Here is a 24,064-nt window from a genome sequence, read left to right as displayed (position 1 = left end):
GGCCAAATATATCTACCTGCTCACCACGTTAAGGTCACCGCTTTAGAGCAGGTCCCTAGCACTATGGGGTTCATGCTTGGGGTGCAGGGCACCCCCAAGACAGCCCAGCAAAACCACCCCAGGGCATCACATAAATAAAATATAGCTGTGAAGTGTAATGGAGTGTAAAGTGTCATAGAATGTAGGAGCAGCCTGGCCGTGCCAACTCAGGGGGCCTGGCACCTCAAACTCATCCCTAAAGATGAGTGAGAGACTCTATGAGAGCTAGCAGGCACCTCTAGGACAGCCCAGAACAGCTCAAGGGGAAATGGTCATTGGGTCGACACAAGCATTAGGTTGACATGGGCAAGGTCGACAGTCATGTGAGCCGACATGCCCTACCATACACTAGGGTATTGATAGCTAACCTTGACACTCCAGCTGTTGAACTACTGTATAAGCACTTAATTTCGCGAGCAGTAATTTTCGCAATAATGAAGAAATCTGCGATTTCGCGAGCTGAAAATTTTGCGAATAACTACTGTACCTGCTGTAAATAGAACCCCCCCTCCCCCCGTATTAAATGAGAAGGGGAGGAAATATTTTGCTATTACGGAAGGCTCGTGAAAATCGCGAAAATTACAGCCCCTCGAAAATAAGTGCTTTTACAGTACACATCCCAGCATGCTCTGCATCAAATTAAGCATGGCCAATTAGCAAAGCTGAAGCAGAGCATGCTGGGATGTGTAGTTCAACAACAGCTGGAGTGTCAAGGTTAGCCATCAAGGCACTAGGGCATGGTGGGAGAATAAATAGTCTGCCGAGCATATCAAGGCACCGTGCCCGAAGCATGTGAGCGGACGTTGGGGCTGCGTTCCAGTGTCCATGTCAATTGTGTCAAAATGCGGGACCAAAAAAATGTGAAAAACCCCACGTCGACCTTTTGACTGTTGACATGTCGACCTAATGACCCTGTTGACCCAACCCATGTCGACCTAAATGCATGTCGATTAACATGCTGGAGACCTAATGATCCATACCCAGCTTAAGAAGGGTCCAATATAAAGAATAATGAGACAGTTGTTATACTGGGAGGAGACAGAAGGACCATGGAGAGACATTGCGCAGAGGCTCATATACCGGGTTACACCCAGTGAGTAGGGGCGAGGAGCTGGATGACAGAGGGCAGCAAGGAGACGCAGACAGGACATGTGACACGATGTAGCATAAGACTGTGGTTACACAGAGAAATGGAGACAATTTCCCCGCGGTGGGAGAGCTAAACGCAGACAGTAATCGCTGTCGCTGGGGGCAACTGTCAGTTCATAATGAGGCTGAAACTCCCAAACATCCAGATTCATCAGCATCGCGCGCGGTCCCTCACTCACCCCAGACAGCAGGACATCGCTTTGGGGTGGTGACCCCAGCCACATAGGACACTTATGTGTCTCATCCCCAGAAAAAGTGAAGACCTAATTCCTGATGTAGTCTCTGTTCTCACACAGGAGAATCCAGCCCCCTCCCCACCTCTGTATCTGAGCCGTGTGTGTGTGTCCATCCTCTACAAGCGCATTCCGCTGGGCAGACGTGTCGTGACCCCAAACACAGACACAAAGGAACATCTCTGCAACTCCCTGTGTCTGATACAAAGACTCGAACCCCCCATCAGCCCTGCTATGTCACCGTCCCCTCGCCCGACTCTGTGCACACATACATACAGCCATGCCATCCAGCGGGGCATTATATGGTGACTGCACGGCCGCTAGATAAACAGGGAGCTTACTTTTCTAATACGTCTTACAAATAGCAAATCCATTACACATTGTGGCTGCTGCAGTGGTGTTTCCAGGAACAACCAAAGTACATATAAAAAAAATATACCGTATTTTTCGGACCAAAAGACGCACCTGACGATAAGACGCACCTACTTTTTAGAGGAGGAAAACAGGAAAAAAAATTATTCTGAACCAAATAGTGTAATAAAATATTTAATAAACTAGCCCTGTAATAAGGTCGTACGCACAGCGTCTACCCTATACTAGGCCTGTAAGCAGGTGTACCCATAGCATCTCCCGTGTATACTAGCCCTGTAAGCAGGTGTATGCACAGCATATCCCCTATACTAGGCCTGTAAGCAGGTGTACGCAAAGTGTCTCCCCTATATTAGACCTGTAAGCAGGTGTACACACAGCATCTCCCTGTAAGCAGGTGTATGCACTGCCGTGATTGGATAGATTCAGTGTTGGAAGTAGTTAGCACTGTACTGATGCGATGGAGGATACAGCTCTGTGTTCTAGGGATGGGTAGACATGCCAGGTTATACTGAACAGTGGATTTTACCTACAGACAGACAGACAGACACACACACACACACACACCAGAGTCAGCATACACAGACACACAAACAGTCAGCATACACATAGACATACACACACAAGCACAACAGAGTCAGCATACACATAGACAGACAGACACACACACACACCAGAGTCAGCATACACATAGACAGAAACACACACACACACACGTACTGTAGACACAGACGGTTCCCCATTCAGGTATCGCTGCCCAATGAACTCTGAGGAGTGAGGGGGGGAGCGGGGGGAGTCACATGATGCCGGCTGATGCGGGCACTCTGCTGCCACGCTCTCAGATGCCGGGCTCTCAGATGATGGCACAGCAGCAGCCAGGACCCGCCGCTAGCCGCCGGCGCTACCCACACACTGTAACTGCTGGCTCTCCCACCCAGCGCAGTGGGAGCGCTCCATACGGTATTTTTTGCTCTTGCTGTATGCTGCATATGTATTATTCACACTATAAGACGCATGTACTTTTTCCCCCACATTTTTGGGGAGAAAAAGTGCGTCTTATGGTCCGAAAAATACGGTACTTGTTTTATTTACAAGTATTGCCAGTATAGATGTATACATACCCTTGTTATTAGTTGTACACTGTGCATTGTCTGTTGTACAAGTTATATACCGTTCTAAGCATCCATCTTCCCTCTGACCGTGTTTCAGTGGGGCGGATGACCTGCTGCCAATCCTGGCATTTGTGGTGCTGAGAAGCCGCATGTCCCATTTGCTGTCAGAGTGTGCGGCGCTGGAGGAGTTTATACACGAGGGGTGAGTCCCTGCTGCTATTACTACTCTTCTCCCTGACTTTTATGGAATTATATTAGTGTGTCAGGATGTATGTTACTCATTGTGTACTACCAGTAATTAACGTGAGTAATGTAATTCACTTTCCATACAACATGCCCACTGCTGTGTCAGCAAATTGTCTGACATCTGGCTGCAGACTTCCATTTTCCTGACCCGTCCTAAGATCTGTTCTCTAGTTTATTCTGTGATGATCTTGGTGTTATATATACTCTGAAGTCTTTCTTTGCATATTTGACCTACCATTCTTGCCTTCTCTCTATAAAACTATAATTAATATACAAGGACTCACATAGACTGGATTGCAACAAAGTCTGGTTCTTTATTTGTAGCCGGTAGACAGCATACCAGGATAACAGCTTGGACATTCTTAAGTTACAGCAATGCAGTTCTCAGGTTACAGCAATGGCAGGTTTTAGCAGGTAACACACAGGATTCACAGTAAGAGTACTCCCTAGAATCTCTACCATTATCATCACATTCCCCCCAGACTATGGGCCAGCCGCTAACAGGCATTGGGAACAATGACGAAACCTCCAGTGGAGCAGAAGGGCCCTGGACAAACATATAACAGGAAGCAATAGGTGTTGTTAATTAGACAGTGATTCCCAATACATCTTAGGAACACCTGTACTGGATCTTGCACATTCACCTCATGTGGAAGTATGCTATTCTTGCCACACATTGCATAAAGTAATATATGAAAATACCCTGCTTATTGCTGAGGACGAGTTCCTCGGTGGTGGGGTGCTATGTAAATCTGTGTAAGCAATGTGTGCCTTTAATGAGCATGTACCTTTACTGATGTACATGTACATGCTCATTAACATCACCCTAACCCTAATGTAGCAGCACATTCCAACAGGTGCAGGCAGCAACCGGACAGCCAGTGAGTAAGCAAGATCACACAGCATGTGGCAGAGGCAACAAGTGTTACAATGTGCATGTGTCTCTGCAATGGAATCCTATAATGGGAAGGCTTCACATTCTCATAGGATGACTTAAGGTTTGCGTAGCTAGGGCGAAGCTGGTCCCCATGGCCGTTCCCGTCTCCATTAATAAGAAGCAATAGAAGCAATACTAAGAATTAAATCAAGAATCTTGAATTAAGTTTAAACCCTGTTTAATGTAAAATATTTCCTTTGTGACCTTAGTTACAGAAAATGTTCGTATATATGGAAACTATGGTACACCATACTTGCCGACTCTTCAAATAGCCTCTCCGGGAGAAGCCTGGAGAGGACAGCCTCCAGGGCAGGGACTGGGCTGATAACTGAATGCCCTGCCCCCAATCCATGCAAATGATTCGCGGGTCCGCGAGTAGGGGGCGGGGCTAAAATGATGCAAAATGGCAAGAATTGCGTCATTTTAGTCCTGCTGCGGACCCACGAAAACCCGGCTATTAGTGCAGCACGGAAGGGGGGGTGTGGGAGCTGCCTGGCAATTGTCGGGAAACTGTCCGGCACCCCAGTGTAAGACCCATGTACAGGAGCAATGCTCAGAAATGCAGGAACTGAGAGATCCTGACAGATGGATTTATAATAGAAGAGAGAAACATTGATTTCATCCACAGGGTTCATAGGCCGGGCCGGCTACTGTGTACACCAGCCTAGCTCCTCATTGTGCAGCGCTGCAGGATTGATCATTAGGATATGGCTGACTGGATAACGTTCCTGAAGAGCGCCCACGTTATCCAGTGGCGTTATTATCACCTGACATAAGCAGTGTTTCCGCTCTTGTTGCGCAGCTCTCTGATTGGAGAAGAAGGATACTGTCTGACATCTCTGCAGAGCGCCTTGGCCTATCTAGCGACGCTTCCTGTGCTGCCGTCACCACTGACCGACCAAGGATAAAGGAAAGGAAGACACTATTTATGGTACAGCTGCATCTGTCCTGTGGACTAGTCTATCTGTATTAGGCACCTTATTTCTGTAAATAAAGATACCCTGCACCCGCTGGTCCTGAGCCTGCAAATGTGAAATTCTCTCATGCCCTGATGATAATACAAGCTCAGTATACGTTCCAGACTCTGTAATCACCTGCATTAGGCAGAGCAGCACTGCATTGTATACACTGAGAGGGTGATGCACTGCTGTAACAATGGAGCAGCTCTGCCGCTTTACTGGGGCAGCATTAGCGTACACTGGAGTGACCTGAGCCAGACTGACAATGACGCAGACACTAGTGATGACCCAACAGCGATGAGTACACACGTTTCTACAGCACTCCGTTCAGTTTGGTGTCCAGGCACGATCAGGTGACCTCCACCTATCATGCTCTCGTGGGACTTGTAGTTCCAAAACATGTGTGTGCCCTTGCTACAGAATGAGGTTCTCTGAGATTCTGCTGGTTACTTTTGTCCTTGTAATAAAGTTATTTCTTTTACTATTTGTGCTTCTTTTTGTTTCTGAAGTATTTCCTAATTTCTCTTTGTCCGGCGAGAAGACAATACAAGTATTTGGGGACATTCCGCTGACACATTTTGGGGCATTAACTATATTTTTCTCATCTAAGGAAATGGTTTTTCCATTATGTAAATCTCAGGAGTAAATTTACTAAAGTTTCTAAAAATGAAAATTGGGGATGTTACCATAGCAACCAATCAGATGTCTATCATTTCTCTATTGAATCCTAGAATCCGATTGGTTTACTATGGACTATCACCTCCTACCTAGTAAATTTCCTCCTTCTGTGGTATGACAGAATAGGAGTGACTATCGATGTTACAGATGATAAGCAGAGCGCATCCTAAATCCGGGATAGCCATACCCCAGAGGTTCCCAATCTTTTTTGATTCACGGCACCCTAGAGAATCAGAATTTTTTTCACGGCACCCCTAGGTCCAAAAAAATTAATTAGATTGGGTTTATATGCGATTCTTAGCGGCAGTTATGTGGTAAAGGGCAGGATTTGCTTCTGTTTGTACACATTCTATGATTGGCAGCCACCAGCACTGGTTTTGCTCCTAAATAATTAACCATTAATAATTTGAGTTAGTCCTGGACCACCAAGCCGCGGCACCCCTGCATGTGTCCCGAGGCACCCCAGGGAGCCACGGCACACAGTTTGGGAACCACTGCCTTACCCCAATCTCAGCTAACCCAACATGCGCGAGAATCCCAGGACTATATCAGACACGTTCCCAGCAGAGAAACCACACCCCCTCCCCTCGGAATTATAACTTCTTCCCATCTATTACATGCTTTTATAGCACAGACTAGTGCCCACCAATAGGTCAGTGGGTCTGCAGGAGATGGGGTGTTGGCTATTGCTGCATCTGTCCCTTCCTAGGCGTTATTACCTGTGCAGAGGACTTCAGAATCCACCTGGATCGTTTCATTTTCCAATGACTGAATATCCCCCTGCTCATTGGTGAAGATATGAAGTAGTCTTTTCATCCATCATATCCTGGCTCCTAAAAGGGACACTGGGTCTGAGTACAGAGCAATGACTTGCTGCCTGTCCACCAATAGCAGTCAACCTATTGACTGTCAACCTAATGATCCACATCCAATAGGTGCTAGTGTCTGACTGGACTTTGGCTGCAGACTACAGAAGATGAGAGGCCATCAATCTCGGCCCCATCTCCTGACCAATCTCTGCCCCATCTCGGACCATTCTCTGACCTATTTTCTGGCCGATTTCCTGACCAATCTTTGACCCATCTCCTGACCAAGCTCTTACCCATCTCTGCCCCATCTCCTGACCAATCTCTGCCCCATCTCCTGACCAATCTCACCCATTTTGGACCATTCTCTTACCTATTGCCTGGCTGATTTCCTGACCAATCTTTGACCCATCTCCTGACCAATCTTTGACCCATCTCCTGACCAATGTCTGCCCCATCTCCTGACCAATCCATTGAAATTTTACAACAACCAGAGGCTTTCAGGACAATGTAATTCCGTACTAGCCCTGCAGTTACACATGTAACACACTTTATATTTATTTTGTACGATTTTATAGACACCTAAAAATCCATTGGAGATTACAGGGGGGAAGATGATTCTTGTCAGTGGAAGGGGTTAAGGGGCTATAACAGGGGGACAAGAATTACTTCTAAACCTTACTTAATGTCTACACCAGTGGTTCCCAAACTGGATGTTGTGACCCCCGTGGGATACCACGGGGCCCTTGCAGCAGTGCCCTGGGTGAATGGTCCAAGATCAATTCAATGTATTTATATTTAATTGAATACATAAAACGAGTTATTGTGGCAAACCGTATTCCGCACCATTTGTAACTAAGCCTTATGGTGACATAAACTCAATGGTACTTGTGTAGTTTCACGGCGCCAGTATGGCGCCGTGCGTCTGAGTCCCCTTGCGGGGCTCACTTCGCTCGGCCACGCTGCGGGCTCGCTACGCTCGCCAAGCTATTTAAAATCAACTCCATGCCAACATGGATAGTGGAGGTATGAACTATCCATGTTGGCATGGAGTTAAGTTACTTTTTTTAACATAGTTTGTGGCGAGCGTAGAACCCGGAAGTAGCACGGCGCCATGCTGGCGCCGTGAAACTACAGAAGTACCGAAAAAAGTTTGGGAACCGCTGGCCTACACAAAAGCCACTCAAACAGTTGTCCAGTATACAGTACGCACTGAGTATATAAAAGTATCTTCATCCCCATCTTTACCTGGTAGGGAGATCACAATGCTAGAAGACCAACACAAAATACATAACATTGATATTCAGTACACAGGAGGTCCACTGATGAATATGGTCAGGGTTGTGGTGTGAGGTCTATAGATATCATTCAATTACATTCTAGAAGGCTGCTGTTACAAATATCTTGTTGTGGTTCCACAATGGGAAGAAGCCTAATTGGTTGGTCACTTACAGCATTGTTATGTGCTATAGTCACTCATAGTTCCCGGAGAAGGAGGGTGGTGGTCACTCTTAGATCACAGAGAAGGAGGGTGGTGGTGGCCACTCATGGATCCCAGAGAAGGAGGGTGGTGGTGGTGGTCACTCATGGATCCCAGAGAAGGAGGGTGGTGGTGGTGGTGGTGGTTTCAAGCTATTGTTGGGTTGGTGCAGATCCTGTCCATGCTGCTCATGGTCAGGATGCTGATTAATTGATCTAAGTGCATGGTCAGTGATCGGGGGTACGGTATATGAAGTATGGGTGCCGGAGGTAATACAAGAGGACCTTGTCTCCAAAGCTCACAGTTTCCCTTCCAAGATCAGAGTCTTGAGGTCAGTGGTGGAGTTGGCGCACAGGACCATGTGGGACACTCGCCTCTTTTCCACGAGTGACGCAATTGCCTCTCCCACCTCTAAGTGACTCACGTACCCTGGCCCGAGGCGCTCCGGAGGGGCCACCCCCATGTTGATTTTTATCTGAGAATAGGAAAAAGAAGAAACATACATAAGTTCTGCTGGAGGTCCAGACGGAGGTGGATCAGCATATCGCTCTTCTGTATCTAGCGCAGTCCACACAAACAAAGTTAAAGGCTGATTGGTTGCCTAAGGTCAGGCATGTCCAAACTATGGCCCTCCAGCTGTTGTGAAACTACTAAGTCCCATCATGCCTTGCCACAGTTTTGACATTAGGGAATGCAACAACTATAGCTAGTCATTCTGTGATGTGTAGTTTCACAACCGCTAGAGCCACAGTTTGGCCATGCCTGCCTTTTGAATTTTCTCCATCTATCTGTCTCCAATTTAAGAAACATCTCCCCCATAGACTATTTAATGGTGGGCGTCATGGCAGCCATATACACTGCATTACGTCTGATGGATTTTCCCCTCACCTCTTGAATAATAAATCATGTCACAAACCTCATTTAGTTTGCAAGCGACATCCGGATACTCTTCACGAACCACCTGGGAAAATGCCAGAGCCCCAGCCGCGCCCAGAGTCAGGAACCCAGTGCCAGGCATCAGTAAGCGCTCACCAGCACCCCCTGTGGTGATAGAATGAACGTCAGATGCACATTGGTGTAGCTTTAGGGCAGGGGTCTTCAACCCATGGCCCGCGGGCCACGAGTGGCCCGCGGAGCTGATCTCAGTGGCCCCCTGCCCGCCATGCACAGGATCTTTTTTTTTTTAAGTAAAAGAAAACGCTGCCGAGGGAGGCAGCGTAATGAGTCCCCCCGGGTGCCGCCTACCCGATTTCCATTGGCTGCAGGCAGGGCAGAGTGGATCCAGTGCGGCTGAGGGAGGAGGAGGCACGTCTGGTCATGAGCTGGGGAGTTGGGACCCAGCGAAGCTGCGGGAGGAGGAGGTACAGCTGGCGGGAGCAGGGGACCTGGCAATGCTGCAGGCATTACTGGGGGCATTGTGTGTGGGGCATTACTGAGGGCATTGTGTGTGAGGGGCACTGCTGGGGCATTGTGTGTGAGGGGCACTGCTGGGGCATTGTGTGTGAGGGGCACTTCTGGGGCATTGTGTGTGAGGGGCACTGCTGGGGCATTGTGTGTGAGGGGCACTGCTGGGGCATTGTGTGTGAGGGGCACTGCTGGGGCATTGTGAGGGGCACTGCTGGGGCATTGTGTGTGAGGGGCACTGCTGGGGCATTGTGAGGGGCACTGCTGGGGCATTGGGTGTGAGGGGCACTGCTGGGGCATTGTGTGTGAGGGGCACTGCTGGGGCATTGTGTGTGAGGGGCACTGCTGGGGCATTGTGTGTGAGGGGCACTGCTGGGGCATTAGGTGAGGGGCACTGCTTGGGCATCATATGTATAAGCAGGAGTACTGCTGGCATTATGGTCTGTGGCATAATGGGCATCAGTGTGGGGCATAATGTGCAATGGGCATAATTTTTGTGTGGATTAACGTGTAATGGGCATCACGGTGTGCGGCATAATGTGTAATGTGTATTATGGATAAACAGTGTAACAGTGTATATTGATTTAAGTAGCCTTTCATTGTTTGGGTTCGATCTGTGAGGCGTACTAGGTCACTGTGTGGGCCTTCATGTTTATATGTCACTGTGCAGCCTTTAGTCAACTTAAGCGTGTGAGGACAACGACCATTCCTGCGGTAACCAATGTCTGGTCATGCAGGTTGCAAAAGAGGTGTCAGGTAATTGTTTTCCTGCTAGTTCACACTCGTTATAATTAGGCCACACCCCTTTTTGGGAGCGCGCCTACGGCGCGTGCAATTTATTATATATGGGGGGGGGGCACAAATTTTACTGTTTGCACTGGAACCCAAATTGGCTGCTGATAACTATTTGGGTATGTGTGTGTGTGTGTGTGTGTGTGTGTGTGTGGGGTTATGTGCTAAATATGGGCGGCTGTGACAACTATCTATGAAGGACTGTGCTGACGTTATAGGGGAGCTGTGATTCTATGAGGTTGTCCGAAATACCGCAGTAGAGTATAGTGGCCCTCTGGCTTCACTGGATTTTTTTAGGTGGCCCACGCTGTCTTAAAGGTTGAAGACCCCTGCTTTAGGGTGTCATGTCTATGGGATGATAGATAACTATACGACAGGGTGTGTAACATCTGCAGCGGACAATGAGACACTTCGGCGCTTAGGTCACCGTACCTGTAATAAACGTGTATGTGCTGTTGGGGTTATCCTTTACCAGTGGGAAGAAAGCCTTCCAGGAGGTGAATGTACTCAGAAGGAGGATTTCCAGCACCTATGGCACAAAGTTTCACATTTATTATCTGCCCGCAACTAATATAAATGCCCCATACCCTGCCAGAACTTTGGCAGTCAGGCCCGATTCTGAGTTGATCACTGAGCTGCAAAGTTGCAGATGACTGCGATGAAAGATAGCCGCCACCCAGACTAGCAACACCTGCCTGCGCAGATCTGCGAGCGAGCTGCACATAGATCGCTATTCACCTGCAAATCCATATGAAAATCTGGAAGCAAAGAATGGCTTTCCCAGTCTGTGCAATTGTAAGTCTGACCCTTCCACGTGACTGAGACAGGCTGATGTCACAGACCCTCTGCAGAAACGCCCGGGCACTCCTGCGCCCAGAAAATGGCCGGTTAGCACCCCCAAATGCCGGCTTCCTGTCCGTCAACCACTGTCCTCTTGAAGTTTATGATTCACACGCTATTTGGCCTTTTGCATAGCGCAATCGTGTATGGTACGCATGTGCAGTCATTCCATAATCGATAATCAGCCCTCAATCTGTAAATACTTTCCCTTCTGTGTTTCTCTACACAGCCTTATATTAGTATATTAGAAAAGTGTCACTTAGCAAAGCAGAACACAGATTTGTTACCACACGCAGGGCCTGATTCAGGTTCGCCAGCAAAGGAAAAAATCACACAACTGTGCAAAACCATTCAGTACGCAGCGCCAATGGGGAAACATTGACATAGTGTCCTTCTCTGAATCAGGCCCCTTAGACTGCTGGCATACCGTTGCTATTAGGCGTCCCTGCTTGCAGCATTCACCTGTGGAATGACTGGACTATTGCCATAGACGCATTGTGTGCTGACTCTTGCCACCATACCCTTTGAAGCTCCTGTAGTGACTGCGTGTGGGGTGGACCTCCTTGCCACCAGCTGAACCCCAGTGAGGACACAACATCGGTCACCTTCCCCACTTCGCTGACCAGAGCAGCAGCCGCCTTCTGCGCCCCTTCCTCTGAGCCTGCACAAAACCCAAATGCAAATGGTTCAGATATCCAGACAGATCCACCGGCACCCCCCAGAACAGTACAGACAGTGGGAGAGACCCGAAGGAAATAGTTGTGGCTGAAAAGGTCTCTGTCATCTGATCATGGAGCTCATGGGTGAGATTTAATAGGATGAGATATTCAGAAAGTGCGAGATTTGGGAAGAAATCTCCAGGTCTTTTTAAAGCGGCAATCATTTACACTGCAAAATCAAACTGGTTTTGCAGTGTAAATGATTGCCGCTTTAAAAAAAACCTGGAGATTTCTTCCCAAATCTCTCACTTTCTGAATATCTCATCCTATTAAATCTCACCCCATGTGCCATAAGGTGAAAGATAGCAATTACTATTACCCTGTATGTATATGCTACCACAAGTGATCCACAGCGCCCAGTCACGGAGTACAGGAGGCAGAGAACAAGTGATCCGCAGCGCCCTATTACAGAGTATATAACCCAGGAGACAGTGACTTACAGCTGTATACAATAGAGGACAAGTACAGGGCACATAACCATAGCTGCATCAGCAGGCGGCACTGACATAAGTATCAGGGGCAGAGAACAAGGGATCCGCAGCGCCCTCTTACAGAGTATATAACCCAGGAGACAGTGACTTAAGGCCCCCATACACTAGCCGATTTTGGTCAGATTTCAGCCAGATCAGTCGGATCTGGCCGAAATCGGACCAAAATCGTCTAGTTTTGATGTTCCCTCAGATCCGATGCGCGGTCCCGTGCGCATCGGATCTGCGTCGGGTGGTCGGACCTGCTGCACGTCCGACCACCCGACTTGGGACGTAGTGGGGCGGTGGAGGGAGCAGGGGGGGCTGGGGACGCTGCGGGGGACACGTCTGTGTCCCCCGCTGCTGGGGACAGCGTCTGTGCGGCGATAAGGTAGAGGGAGCAGGGAGCAGGGGGGGCTGGAGACGCTGCGGGGGACACGTCTGTGTCCCCCGCTGCTGGGGACAGCGTCTGTGCGGCGATAAGGTAGAGGGAGCAGGGAGGGCTGGAGACGCTGCGGGGGACACGTCTGTGTCCCCCGCTGCTGGGGACAGCGTCTGTGCGGCGATAAGGTAGAGGGAGCAGGGGGGGCTGGAGACGCTGCGGGCGGGGGACACAGGCTGCATAGAGCCGGGCAGGGGGAGCCGGCCGGGAGCTGTCAGTAATGAATAAAAAAAAAGCCCATACAATGAATGGGCGGCCTGTGATTGGCTGAGCGCTCTCTCAGCCAGTCAGCAATTGGCTGAGAGAGCGCTCAGCAGCCAATCACAGGCTGCCCATTCATTGTATGGGCTTTTTTTTTTATTCATTACTGACAGCTCCCGGCCGGCTCCCCCTGCCCGGCTCTATGCAGCCTGTGTCCCCCGCAGCGTCTCCAGCCCCCCCTGCTCCCTCTACCTTATCGCCGCACAGACGCTGTCCCCAGCAGCGGGGGACACAGACGTGTCCCCCGCAGCGTCTCCAGCCCCCCCTGCTCCCTCTACCTTATCGCCGCACAGACGCTGTGTCCCCAGCAGCGGGGGACACAGATGTGTCCCCCGCAGCGTCCCCAGCCCCCCTGCTCCCACCAGCTCTCACCTCTTAGCCCCCCCCCCCACCCCCCCTGCTCCCCGGGTTTTTTTACATGTGATAAATCGAGACGATTTATCACATGTAAAAAATGGCACATCAAGTGCCAATCTAATCAAGCTCCCCCGGGGAGCAGCCGGGGAAGCTCAGGGGGAAGTCGGGGGCGACTTGTCCTAAGGACAAGTCGCCCTAGTGTATGGGGGCCTTTACAGCTGTATACAATAGAGGACAAGTACAGGGCACATAACCATAGCTGCATCAGCAGGCGGCACTGACATAAGTATCAGGGGCAGAGAACAAGGGATCCGCAGCGCCCTCTTACAGAGTATATAACCCAGGAGACAGTGACTTACAGCTGTATACAATATAGGACAAGTACAGGGCACATAACCATAGCTGCATCAGCAGGCGGCACTGACATAAGTATCAGGGGCAGAGAACAAGGGAACCGCAGCACCCTATTACAGAGAATATAACCCAGGAGACAGTGACTTACAGCTGTATACAATATAGGACAAGTACATGGCACATAACCATAGCTGCATCAGCAGAGGACACTGACATAAGTATCAGGGAGCAGAGAACAAGGGATCCGCAGTGTCCTATTACAGAGTATATAACCGAGGAGACAGTGACTTAAGGCCCCCCATACACTATGCGATTTGGCCCCGATTTCACCTGATTCTGGAGGATTGGGCCAAGACAAGAAATTGGGTGAAATTGGCCAAATTGCGTAGGGTATGACATCTGATCTGATCAGATGTGCGGTCCTGTGCGCATCGGATCAGATCCGGATGTCGGACGGTCTGCACATAAGATAAATCATGTGCAGCCATCTGGGGGAGTGGCAGGAGCAGGCTGGGAGTGGGGACCGCTCCGGGGAAGCGGCACGAGATGTAGCGGCAGGCAGGGAGCAGGGAATGCGGAGCAGATGCAGATCAGAGACCGGGGGCCCGGCGGGAGAATAGAAATAAATCCTAATTAAAAAGACTGGGCGGCCGCTGATTGGCTGGGAAGTCAGCCAATTAGCAGCCGCCCAGTCTTTTGAATAGGATGGTCTCTATTCTCTCGCTGCTCTGCGGTCCCCACGGCTACTATTCAAAAGACTGGGTGGCCGCTGATTGGCTGAGTTCCCAGTTTTTGAATAGGATTTCTTTCTATTCTCCCGCCGCACCCCCGGTCTCTGCTCTGCTCTGCATCTGCGCTGCGGTCCCCGCTCCCTGCCTGCCACTACATTTCATACCGCTCCCCCGGACTGGTCCCTGCTCCTGCTACTCCCCGGACCGGTTCCCACTCCAAGCCTGCTCCTGCCGCTCCCCCCCCCCTCCCCCCCTTCACCCACTCCCCGCTCCCACGGACAGCTACAATAGAGGACAAGTACAGGGCACATAACCATAGCTGCATCAGCAGAGGACACTGACATAAGTATCAGGGGGCAGAGAACAAGGGAACCGCAGCGCCCTATTACAGAGTATATAACCCAGGAGACAGTGACTTACAGCTGAATACAATAGTGGACAGGTACAGGGCACATAACCATAGCTGCATCAGCAGAGGACACTGACATAAGTATCAGGGGGCAGAGAACAAGGGAACCGCAGCGCCCTATTACAGAGTATATAACCCAGGAGACAGTGACTTACAGCTGAATACAATAGAGGACAAGTACAGGGCACATAACCATAGCTGCTTTAGCAGAGGACACTGACATAAGTATCGGGGGGGCAGAGAAAAAGGGAACCGCAGCTCCCTATTACAGAGAATATAACCCAGGAGACAGTGACTTACAACTGAATACAATAGAGGACAAGCACAGGGCACATAGCTGGAATGGGGAGGAGCGAGGGGACATGCTGCATTCCTCAGTACGGCTCCCACTAGCGATATCCTCTATCATCCCAAATGTGCAGATGACAGAGGACATCGCCAACGACCCGCGGGAGCATGCATCATCAAATATATCCTCTAGACTGTAAGTAAGAGAAGGGAAAGCACATAACGGGAAGAGGGCCCTGCTCGTGAGAGCTTACATTCGAAAGGGGAAGACTAGGAAAACTACACACCCAGGAAAATGTGCATTACATAATTACAGAAAGTGGTGGTGAGTTCTACCCCCTTCATAACACACATTGGGGGTTATTCTGGTTGATTCGCAAGGCTGCGAATTCGTGAGTGCACCAAAATGGTGGTCTGGTCGCCACCAATTTGCAGCATGTGTCCGCACACACTGGCTGCGAATGGATGTTTTACATAAACATCCATTCGCAGCATGCGGGGGAACACCCACACAGAGCAACCTTAGATGTGCGTGTGCACTCTGACGGAAGTGGACGGGCAGCTGACATCTGGTGACAGCTGCCTGCCCCCCCGCACCCGTGTCATTGGCCCATTAGCATGAGAACGCCAGCATTCTCATGGGAACACCCATGAAATGCTGGGTGTTTCCACATGCAAATAGCCAGGCCACCGCCCCACACCCCTCTCTGCCCCTCATCCGCACACTTGGGTGTGTGTGCCCGGCGAACACCTTGTTCGCCATGGACGTATACACCAGGTGTATGCACATGTGCAGAAATGACCCTGCGCATGCACATACACAACCATTGATGACCTTATGAAGATTCTGGTTTGTGTGAATGGAACAGAATAAGGGCCATTGTACATAACAAACATTACAACACACAGTCCAAGAAAGGCTGCACAGCTGCCCCCTGTTACTACACTCCATCTCTTACCCACGTCTCCGAGCAGGGTATGAAGATGATCCTTGAGGGTTCCTGGCACAAAACTTATCAGCTTCTCCAGACGGGAATTGTCCCTAGAGATCACAACGACTTGGAACCCTGCCACAGAGGGGATTAAGAATCATCCGGGGTCACAACAGAAACACTATAGCGAATATACAAATGTTCCAAGTAACTCTGCATTTGCCCCGTGTTGCTGCACTGGTTTGTGAATTTGTCCGTACCCCGCGTTGTTGCCCAGGTTTGAGAATTTGCCCCTGTCCCCCTGCATTGCTGCCCAAGTTTGTGTGTTTGCCCCTGTCCCCCCTGCAGTATCGTCCAGGTTTGTGCATTTGCCCATGTCCCTCTGCGTTGCTGCACCTGTTTATGCATTTTGCCTCTCCCCCCCCCACACACACACACGCATTGCGGCCCAGGTTTGTGCATGTGCCCCCTCCCCCCCATTGCTGCCAATGTTTGTGCATTTGCCTTTGTCCACCTGAATTGCTGCACTGGTTTGTGCATTTTCCCCTGTCCCCCCCACGTTGCTGCCCATGTTTGTGCAGTTGCCCATGTCCCCGTATTGCTTCTCAGGTTTGTTCATTTTTCCCTGATCCCCCCCACGTTGTTGCCCAGGTTTGAAAATGTACCTGTGTACCTCTGTGCTGCTGCAACAGTTTGTGCATTTTGCCCTTATTTTCCCCCACGTATTGCGGCCCAGGTTTGTGAATTTGCCCCTTCCCTCCACGCATTGTGGCCCAGGCTTCTACATTTTGCACTGTCCCCAGCGCTGCTGCCCATGTTTGTGCATTTGACCCTGTCCCCCCGCATTGCTGCCCAGGTTGTGCATCCCCCCCCTCCCCTGATTTGCTGCCCAGGTTTGTGTACTTGCCCCCATATTGCTGAACCAGTTTGTGAATTTTCCCAAATCCACCATGTTGCTGCCCATGTTTGTGCATTTGCCCCTTTCACCCCCACGCATTGCAGCCCAGACTTCTGCATTTGCCCCTATCCCCAGCACTGGTTTGTGCATTTACCCCTCCCCCCCCACACACATTGCTGCCCAGGTTTGTGCAGTTGCCCCCCACATTTCTTCCCAGGTTTGTGCATTTGCCTCTGTCCCCACCCACATTTCTGCCCATGTTTGTTCATTTGTTCCCATCCCCCCATATTGCTGCACTGGTTTGTGAATTTGCCCCTATCCCCCAAGTTGCTGCCCAGGTTTGCGCATTTGCCCCTATCTCCCCGTGTTGTCGCCCAGGTTTGTGCAGTTGCCCCTGTCACCCAGGTTTGTACATTTGCCCCTGTCCCCCACGTTGTTGCCCAGGTTTGTGCATTTGCAGCTGCCCCCCCCACCGCACACACACACACAAACACACACACACACACATTGCTGTCCCCAGCGATGCTGCCCAGGTTTGTGCATTTGCCCCAGTCCACCTGAATTGCTGCCCAGGTTTGTGCATTCACCCCTGTCCCCCCATATTGCTGGCCAGGTTTGTGCATTTTCCCCTGTCCCCCACATTACTGCCTAGGGTTGTGCATTTGCCCCCATATTGCTGCCCAGGTTTGTGCATTTGCCCCTGTCCCCACCCACATTGCTGCCCATGTTTGTTCATTTTTTCCCCATCCCCCCATGTTGCTGCCCAGGTTTGCGCATTTGCCCCTGTCTCCCTGCGTTGTCACCCAGGTTTGTGCAGTTGCCCCTGTCACCCCACGCTGTCGCCCAGGTTTGTGCATTTGCCCATGTCCCCAGGGCCGGCGACAGGAGGGGTCAAGGGGGACATGTGTGATGGGCCCCGGGGATCTGAAGGGCCCCAGAGCCCAGCCGGGGCCTGTCTGTAGGCAGTGTTACCTCTGCAGCTGTCTACTTTGCAGTCTGTTAATGCCGCCCAGCCCCCGACCCATGTCTGTGTGCACAAAGTGTGCTGCCTGGCTCGGTCCGACTGGGTGCAGCGGTGCGCCACCATCTGGTCTCTCCGGCTGCTGTGTCAGAGTGTTTGGAGTATGGACTGGAGGGGAGATTAGAGTCTGTGACCGGTGTCCACGCTTACAGTGCAGCAGGCAGCAGCAGCCACTCAGCGCAGGGAGGCTGAGTCGACTGTCTCCTGTTGCACTGCGCACATACCTTACTACACATGTGCGGCCCCATTGTCAAATCTGCTCCAGATTCTGTGCGGTGGGTGCCTTCTGCCCTGCTAGTGCCTTCTTGTCACAGCAGGAGATGGAGGCGCAGCATGATGGGACAGTTGGAGAAGACAAGTCCCCAATTGAAGTCAGAAAGGGCCCCCCTGGATCTTGAAAGTATAGGTGACTAAGGTGAGGAGGGAAGGAGGCAATTAGCTGCCTGGAGCTCATCTCTGCAGAGAGAGACAGTCAGGGCTGTCTTTACACAGGGGCTTGATGGGCAGTTGCCCGAGGGCCCTACAATCCTAGGGGCCCACTGCCCAGCCCAGGTCATAGCTTGCAGCTGCGGCCCGCGAGTGGTGGAGTAGACTACCCATGACGAGTACAGTGGGGCTGCCTGCAGGTTGTGCAGGGCAGGGCCCACACTCATAGCTTGCTGCGTGCGGCCTGTAACTCCCGTGGGTACTTCAATGGGGCTGCTGCACAGCTGGATTATGTGGGGGGCCCCCAGAAATATCAGTGTACAGGGCCCCAAGATTTCTGTTGCCGGCCCTGCCTGTCCCCCCACATTGTCGCCCATGTTTGTGCACTTGCCCCTGTCCCCCACTTTGTCACCCAGGTTTGTGCATTTGCCCCTGTCCCCCACATTGATACCCAGGTCTGTGCATTTTGCTCATGCCCCACCCCCAACCCCCGCGATGACACCCAGGTTTATGCATTTGCCAGAGTCCCCCGCGATGTTGCCCAGGTCTGCATTTTGCCCATGTCCCCCCGCGTTGTCGCCCAGGTTTGTGCATTTGTCCCTGTCCCCCCACGCTGTCGACCTTGTTTGTGCATTTACCCCTGTCCCCCCGCCTTTCCCCCCCCCACACACACACACATATTGCTGTCCCCAGCGCTGCTGCCCAGGTTTGTGCATTTGCCCCAGTCCACCTGAATTGCTGCCCAGGTTTGTGCATTTACCCCTGTCGCCCCAAATTGCTGCCCAAGTTTGTGCATTTGGCCCTGCCCTCCGCATTGCTGCCCAGGTTTGTGCATTTGCCCCTGTCACCCCCCCCCACATTGCTGCCCAGGTTTGTGGATTTGCCCCCATCCCCCCATATTGCTGCACTGGTTTGTGAATTTGCCCTTATCCTCCATGTTGCTGACCAGGTTTGAGCATTTGCCCGTCTCCCCACCTTGTCGCCCAGGTTTGTGCAGTCGCCCCTGTCACCCCACGTTGTCACCCAGGTTTGTGCATTTGCCCCTGTCCCCCCACATTGTCACCCATGTTTTTGCATTTGACCCTGTCCCCCATGTTGTCACCCAGGTCTGTGCATTTTGACCAGGTCCCCCGCGTTGTGACCCAGGTCTGTTGTGACCCAGGTCTGTGCATTTTGCCCTTGTCCCCCGCGTTGTCACCCAGGTTTGTGCATTTGCCCCAGTCCCCCGCGTTGCCACCCAGATCTGTGCATTTTGCCCATGTCCCCCCATGTTGTCACCCAGGTTTTTGCATTTGCCCCTGTCCCCCACGTTGTCGCCCAGGTTTGTGCATTTGCCCCTGTCCCCCCCATGTTATCACCCAGGTTCGTGCATTTGCCTTTGTCCCCCACGTTATTGCCCAGGTTTGTGCATTTATTCTTATATAGCGCAGCATATTCCGTTGCGCTTTACAAAGGAGACATTTGCCCCTGCCCCCCCCCCCCCGCCCCGCGTTGTTGCCCAGGTTTGTGCATTTACCCATGTCCCCCCGCATTGCTGCCCAGGTTTGTGCATTTGCCACTGCCCTCTGCATTGCTGCTCAGGTTTGTGCACTTGCCCCTGCCCCCCCCCCCCCTGCATTGCTGCCCAGGTTTGTGCATTTGCCCCCATCCCCTCCATATTGCTGCACTGGTTTGTGAATTTGCCCCCCTGCATTGATGCCCAGGTTTGTGCTTTTTCCCCTGCCCCCCCCTCACATTGCTGCCCATGTTTGTGCATTTGCCCCCCCAGCGTTGCTTCTCAGGTTTGTGCATTTCCCCCTGTCCCCCTCGTTGCTACACGTGCATGTGCATTTGCCCCTGTCCCTCCGCATCCGCATTGCTGCCCATGTATGTGCATTTGCCCCTGTCTCACTGCGTTGCTTCTCAGGTTTGTGCATTTGCCACTGCTGTCCCTCCGTGTTGTCGCCCAGGTTTGTGCATTTGCCCCTGTCTCCCCGCTTTGTCGCCCAGGTTTGTGCATTTGCCCCTGTCTCCCCACGTTGTCACCCAGGTTTGTGCATTTGCCCCTGTACCCCACGTTGTCGCCCAGGTTTGTGCATTGGCCCCTGTCCCCACGCTTCGTCGTTCAGGTTTGTGCATTTGCCCCTGTCCCCCCCACATTGTCACCCAGGTTTGTGCATTTGCCTCTATCCCCTACGTTGTCGCGCAGGGTTGTGCATTTGCCCCTGTCCCCCCACGTGGTCGCTCAGGTTTGCGCATTTGCCCCTCTCCCCACACGTTGTCACCCAAGTTTGTGCATTTGCCCCTGTCCCCCACGTTTGCTCCCAGGTTTGTGCATTTACCCCTGTCCCCCCTCGTTTTCTCCCAGGTTTATGCATTTGTCCCTGTCCCCCTCGTGTTGTTGCCCAGGTTTGTGCATTTGCCCCCTGTTCCCCTGTGTTGTCGCCCAGATTTTTGCATTTGCCCCTGTCCCCCTCGTGTTGTTGCCCAGGTTTGTGCATTTGCCCCTGTCCCCCACGTTGCTATACGTGTATGTGCATTTGCCCCTATCTCACCGCGTTGCTTCTCAGGTTTGTGCATTTGGCGCTGTCCCTTCATGTTGTCGCCCAGGTTTGTGCATTTGCCCCTGTCCCCCCGCGTTGTCGCCCAGGTTTGAGCATTTGCCCCTGTTCCCCCCACATTGTCTCCCAGGTTTGTGCATTTGCCCCAGTTCCCCCTCGTGTTGTTGCCCAGGTTTGTGCGTTTGCCCCTGTCCCCCACGTTGCTATACGTGTATGTGCATTTGCCCCTATCTCACCGCGTTGCTTCTCAGGTTTGTGCATTTGGCGCTGTCCCTCCGTGTTGTCGCCCAGGTTTGTGCAGTTGCCCCTGTCCCCCCGCGTTGTCGCCCAGGTTTGTGCATTTGCCCCTGTTCCCCCCACGTTGTCTCCCAGGTTTGTGCATTTGCCCCAGTTCCCCCACGTTGTCGCCCAGGTTTGTGCATTTGCCCCTGTCCCCTCGCTTTGTCACTCAGGTTTGTGCATTTTCCCCTGTCCCCCCACATTGTCACCCAGGTTTATACATTTGCCTCTGTCCCCTGCGTTGTCGCTCAGGTTTGTGCATTTTCCCCTGTCCCCCCACATTGTCGCCCAGGTTCGTGCATATGCCCCTGTACCCCCACGTTGTCGCCGAGGTTTGTGCATTTGCCCCCCCCCCCCCCCCGCGTTGTTGCCCATGATTGTGCATTTGCCCCTGTTCCCTCACATTGTCTTCCAGGTTTGTGCATTTGCCCCTGTCCCCCCACATTGTCGCCCAGGTTTGTGCATTTTTCCCCTGTCCCCCCACATTGTCACCCAGGTTTGTGCATTTTGCCCCTGTCCCCCCACATTGTCACCCAGGTTTGTGCATTTGCCCCTGTCCCCTGCGTTGTCGCCCAGGTTCGTGCATTTACCTCTGTCCCCCCATGTTGTCGCCCAGGTTTGTGCATTTCCCCTGTCCCCCGCGTTGTCATCCAGGTTTGTGTATTTGCCCCTGTCCCCCACGTTGTCTCCCAGGTTTGTGCATTTGCCCCTGTCCCCCCATTTTGTTGCCCAGGTTTGTGCATTTTTCCTGTCCCCCGCGTTGTCGTCCAGGTTTGTACATTTGTCCCTGTCCCCCACCCCCCGAATTGTCGCCATGACCAGATCAGAGGACACCAGGTTACTGAAACAATGTTTCTTACCTTTTTCCAGAAGACATTTCACAATCCCTGATCCTACCGTGCCAGCGCCACCGAGAACCAACACCAGCCTCTGCGAATTGGACATAGTAGTCAGCTGTGCACAGAGAGCCCAGCGGAGAACAACCAGATGTATCAGCTATACAGACCCAATATTAATAGTGACCTGTACGTGGTCCCTCCCCAAAATCCTTCCTACCTCCCCCCAAAATAAGCTAGACACCACCCTCCCTCCTATTCTCCTCTGGACTCAGCTGGATATCAATAGGCAGCAAGTGACTATAACAATTATATAAACTGTTACGACATAGATGATATCTGAGTGCAAGCTCTGTGGAAAAGTCTATACGCAACGACCGAGAATCCAGAAGTCCTTGCTGGATTATTTGGATTTTCAATCAGCAATTTTACAATAAAATAGAAGGATGAACAGATAATCTGGTGGCCAGTAATGCAGGTTTAGCTGAATGACTGGGGCGGTCAGTGGGGGAATCACTGTTTGTTGTCAGAGAGCGCCCTCTGCAGGCAGCCCTAGTTGTACATCGTTTATATCTGTCATTACCTGACTCGGTCCACCCTATTCGACAAGTAATGAAGGTCGACACCTGAAATAGGTCAGCACGGCTAAAGTCGACAGGGATGGAAGGTTGACACAAGCATTAGGTCGACAATGTCTAGGTCGACGATCAAAAGGTCAACATAAGTTTTTAAAAAATTTTGAGCCGGCATGGGCTGACAGGTGATATTTCATGCCCTACCATCCACTATGGCGTGGAGGCAGAATAAAATATTGTGCGAGGCACTGTGCCCAAAGCAGGGTACGCGGCACATTTTGATGGTGTCCATGTTGACTATGTCGACATTCGGGATAAAAAAATGTGTTAAATATGCTGCATTTAATGTCCTTCCCTTTCATAATACAGGCGGTGTACCCAGGCAGCGGCGGGTCCCCCTGTCATCAGTGTTGGCAGCAGCGGGTACTCCTGCAGCAGGGTCCTGTTGTCAGGGCCTTTAGGGTCCCCTGTCTTTCCGCCTTTATGTCTCATGGATTGGGGCAGTTACTATATCAGCAGCTGCAAGAGAGGAGGGTCTGGGTGGCCTCCTGATTTGGTGACATATGACAGGAGGGGAGGGAGAGTCACAGTCCCATGTGCCTCCCCCCTAAATTTCTCACTGCCCTCTGTTTCTCTATAACCCCCCTCCAGCGACCATCCTGTGATTTGTGACCCCTCCTGCGAATCGCAGCACGCCCACGACCCGCAAGGGGGATGCCTTGGCGCCCCTAGCAGATGACACCCCGAGACATGTGCCTCACACGCAGGGCCGGCACCACCACTAGGCAGCTTTAGGTATATGCCTGTGGGCACCGACCACTGGAGGGTGGCACATGGGAGCTGGTCAGCGGCGGCCGCACTGCTTCCCCCCCCAGTGGAGCCTGGTGAGCGGTGGGAGATCTGCAGGGTGTCCCTCCTACCCCCCACCTGGGGTGCTGTGTTACCTTGCATTGGCCCTGCTCACATGCCCAGTGGGATATCCGGTCCGGCCCCGGCAGCTAGGACGCCACCAAGCAATTTCTGGGCAAGGACAGTGATATTCTGTAACATCAGGTTAGTATCATCAGCCTCTGCTACTGACTCTCAGCAATTTCTTGTGGGACCTCCGGCAGGATAGAACACCGCTTACCTGACCCCTGTGATCTGCGTCTTATCATCTCAGCTGCTAGTATCCATGTGCCAAGGGGTACGCATGGGTAGAGGAGGGAGAGGGGGGGGGGGAGTGTCATCAGGGGAATGCCCAGTGTATTATGGGTGTCTGAATCAGGCCCCAAGTAAAATTTCCCAAGCCAGGAGTGCATTTGGAATTTATTGTATAGACATCACAATACTTGTGTATACTGCGCGGAGGGAGAAGCAGAGATATATCACTGTGAGTATATAGCTGCAGACAATATAATGTTATAAAGAAATATTTCACAGCAACACACACTGAAGCATAGACACGCCCATATGAGGAGCTAGACACACCCTTTTGGTGGAAAT

General features: G+C 51.6%; 2 protein-coding genes across 3 annotated transcripts in view; one reads left to right on the top strand and one right to left on the bottom strand.

Moving 5' to 3' along the window:
* VPS9D1 (VPS9 domain containing 1) overlaps nucleotides 1-5,528 on the top strand; it is a 48,161-nt gene extending 42,633 nt beyond the window's left edge. For both annotated transcript variants that reach the window (XM_083164325.1, XM_083164324.1), the window contains 2 exons: nucleotides 3,000-3,104; nucleotides 4,888-5,528. In XM_083164325.1, coding sequence (XP_083020451.1) covers nucleotides 3,000-3,104; nucleotides 4,888-4,993 — 211 coding nt within the window. In that variant the 3' untranslated portion in view covers nucleotides 4,994-5,528. The remainder of the gene's footprint in view (nucleotides 1-2,999; nucleotides 3,105-4,887) is intronic.
* Nucleotides 3,443-22,481, bottom strand: LOC146045486 (L-fucose dehydrogenase-like). Its single transcript, XM_083164326.1, has 6 exons — nucleotides 22,029-22,481; nucleotides 16,032-16,139; nucleotides 11,566-11,705; nucleotides 10,637-10,733; nucleotides 8,925-9,049; nucleotides 3,443-8,483 (listed from the first exon to the last, which is right to left on the bottom strand). Exons 1-6 carry the CDS (start codon nucleotides 22,111-22,113, stop codon nucleotides 8,307-8,309), a joined length of 732 nt encoding a protein of 243 aa, XP_083020452.1. The 5' UTR covers nucleotides 22,114-22,481; the 3' UTR covers nucleotides 3,443-8,306.
* Nucleotides 22,482-24,064: the final 1,583 nt, after the last annotated feature.

Source organism: Crinia signifera, chromosome 11, assembly GCF_055691185.1.
Source record: "Crinia signifera chromosome 11, ASM5569118v1, whole genome shotgun sequence".
NCBI lineage: Eukaryota > Metazoa > Chordata > Amphibia > Anura > Myobatrachidae > Crinia > Crinia signifera.
This window is presented reverse-complemented; position numbering and strand designations above follow the sequence as displayed.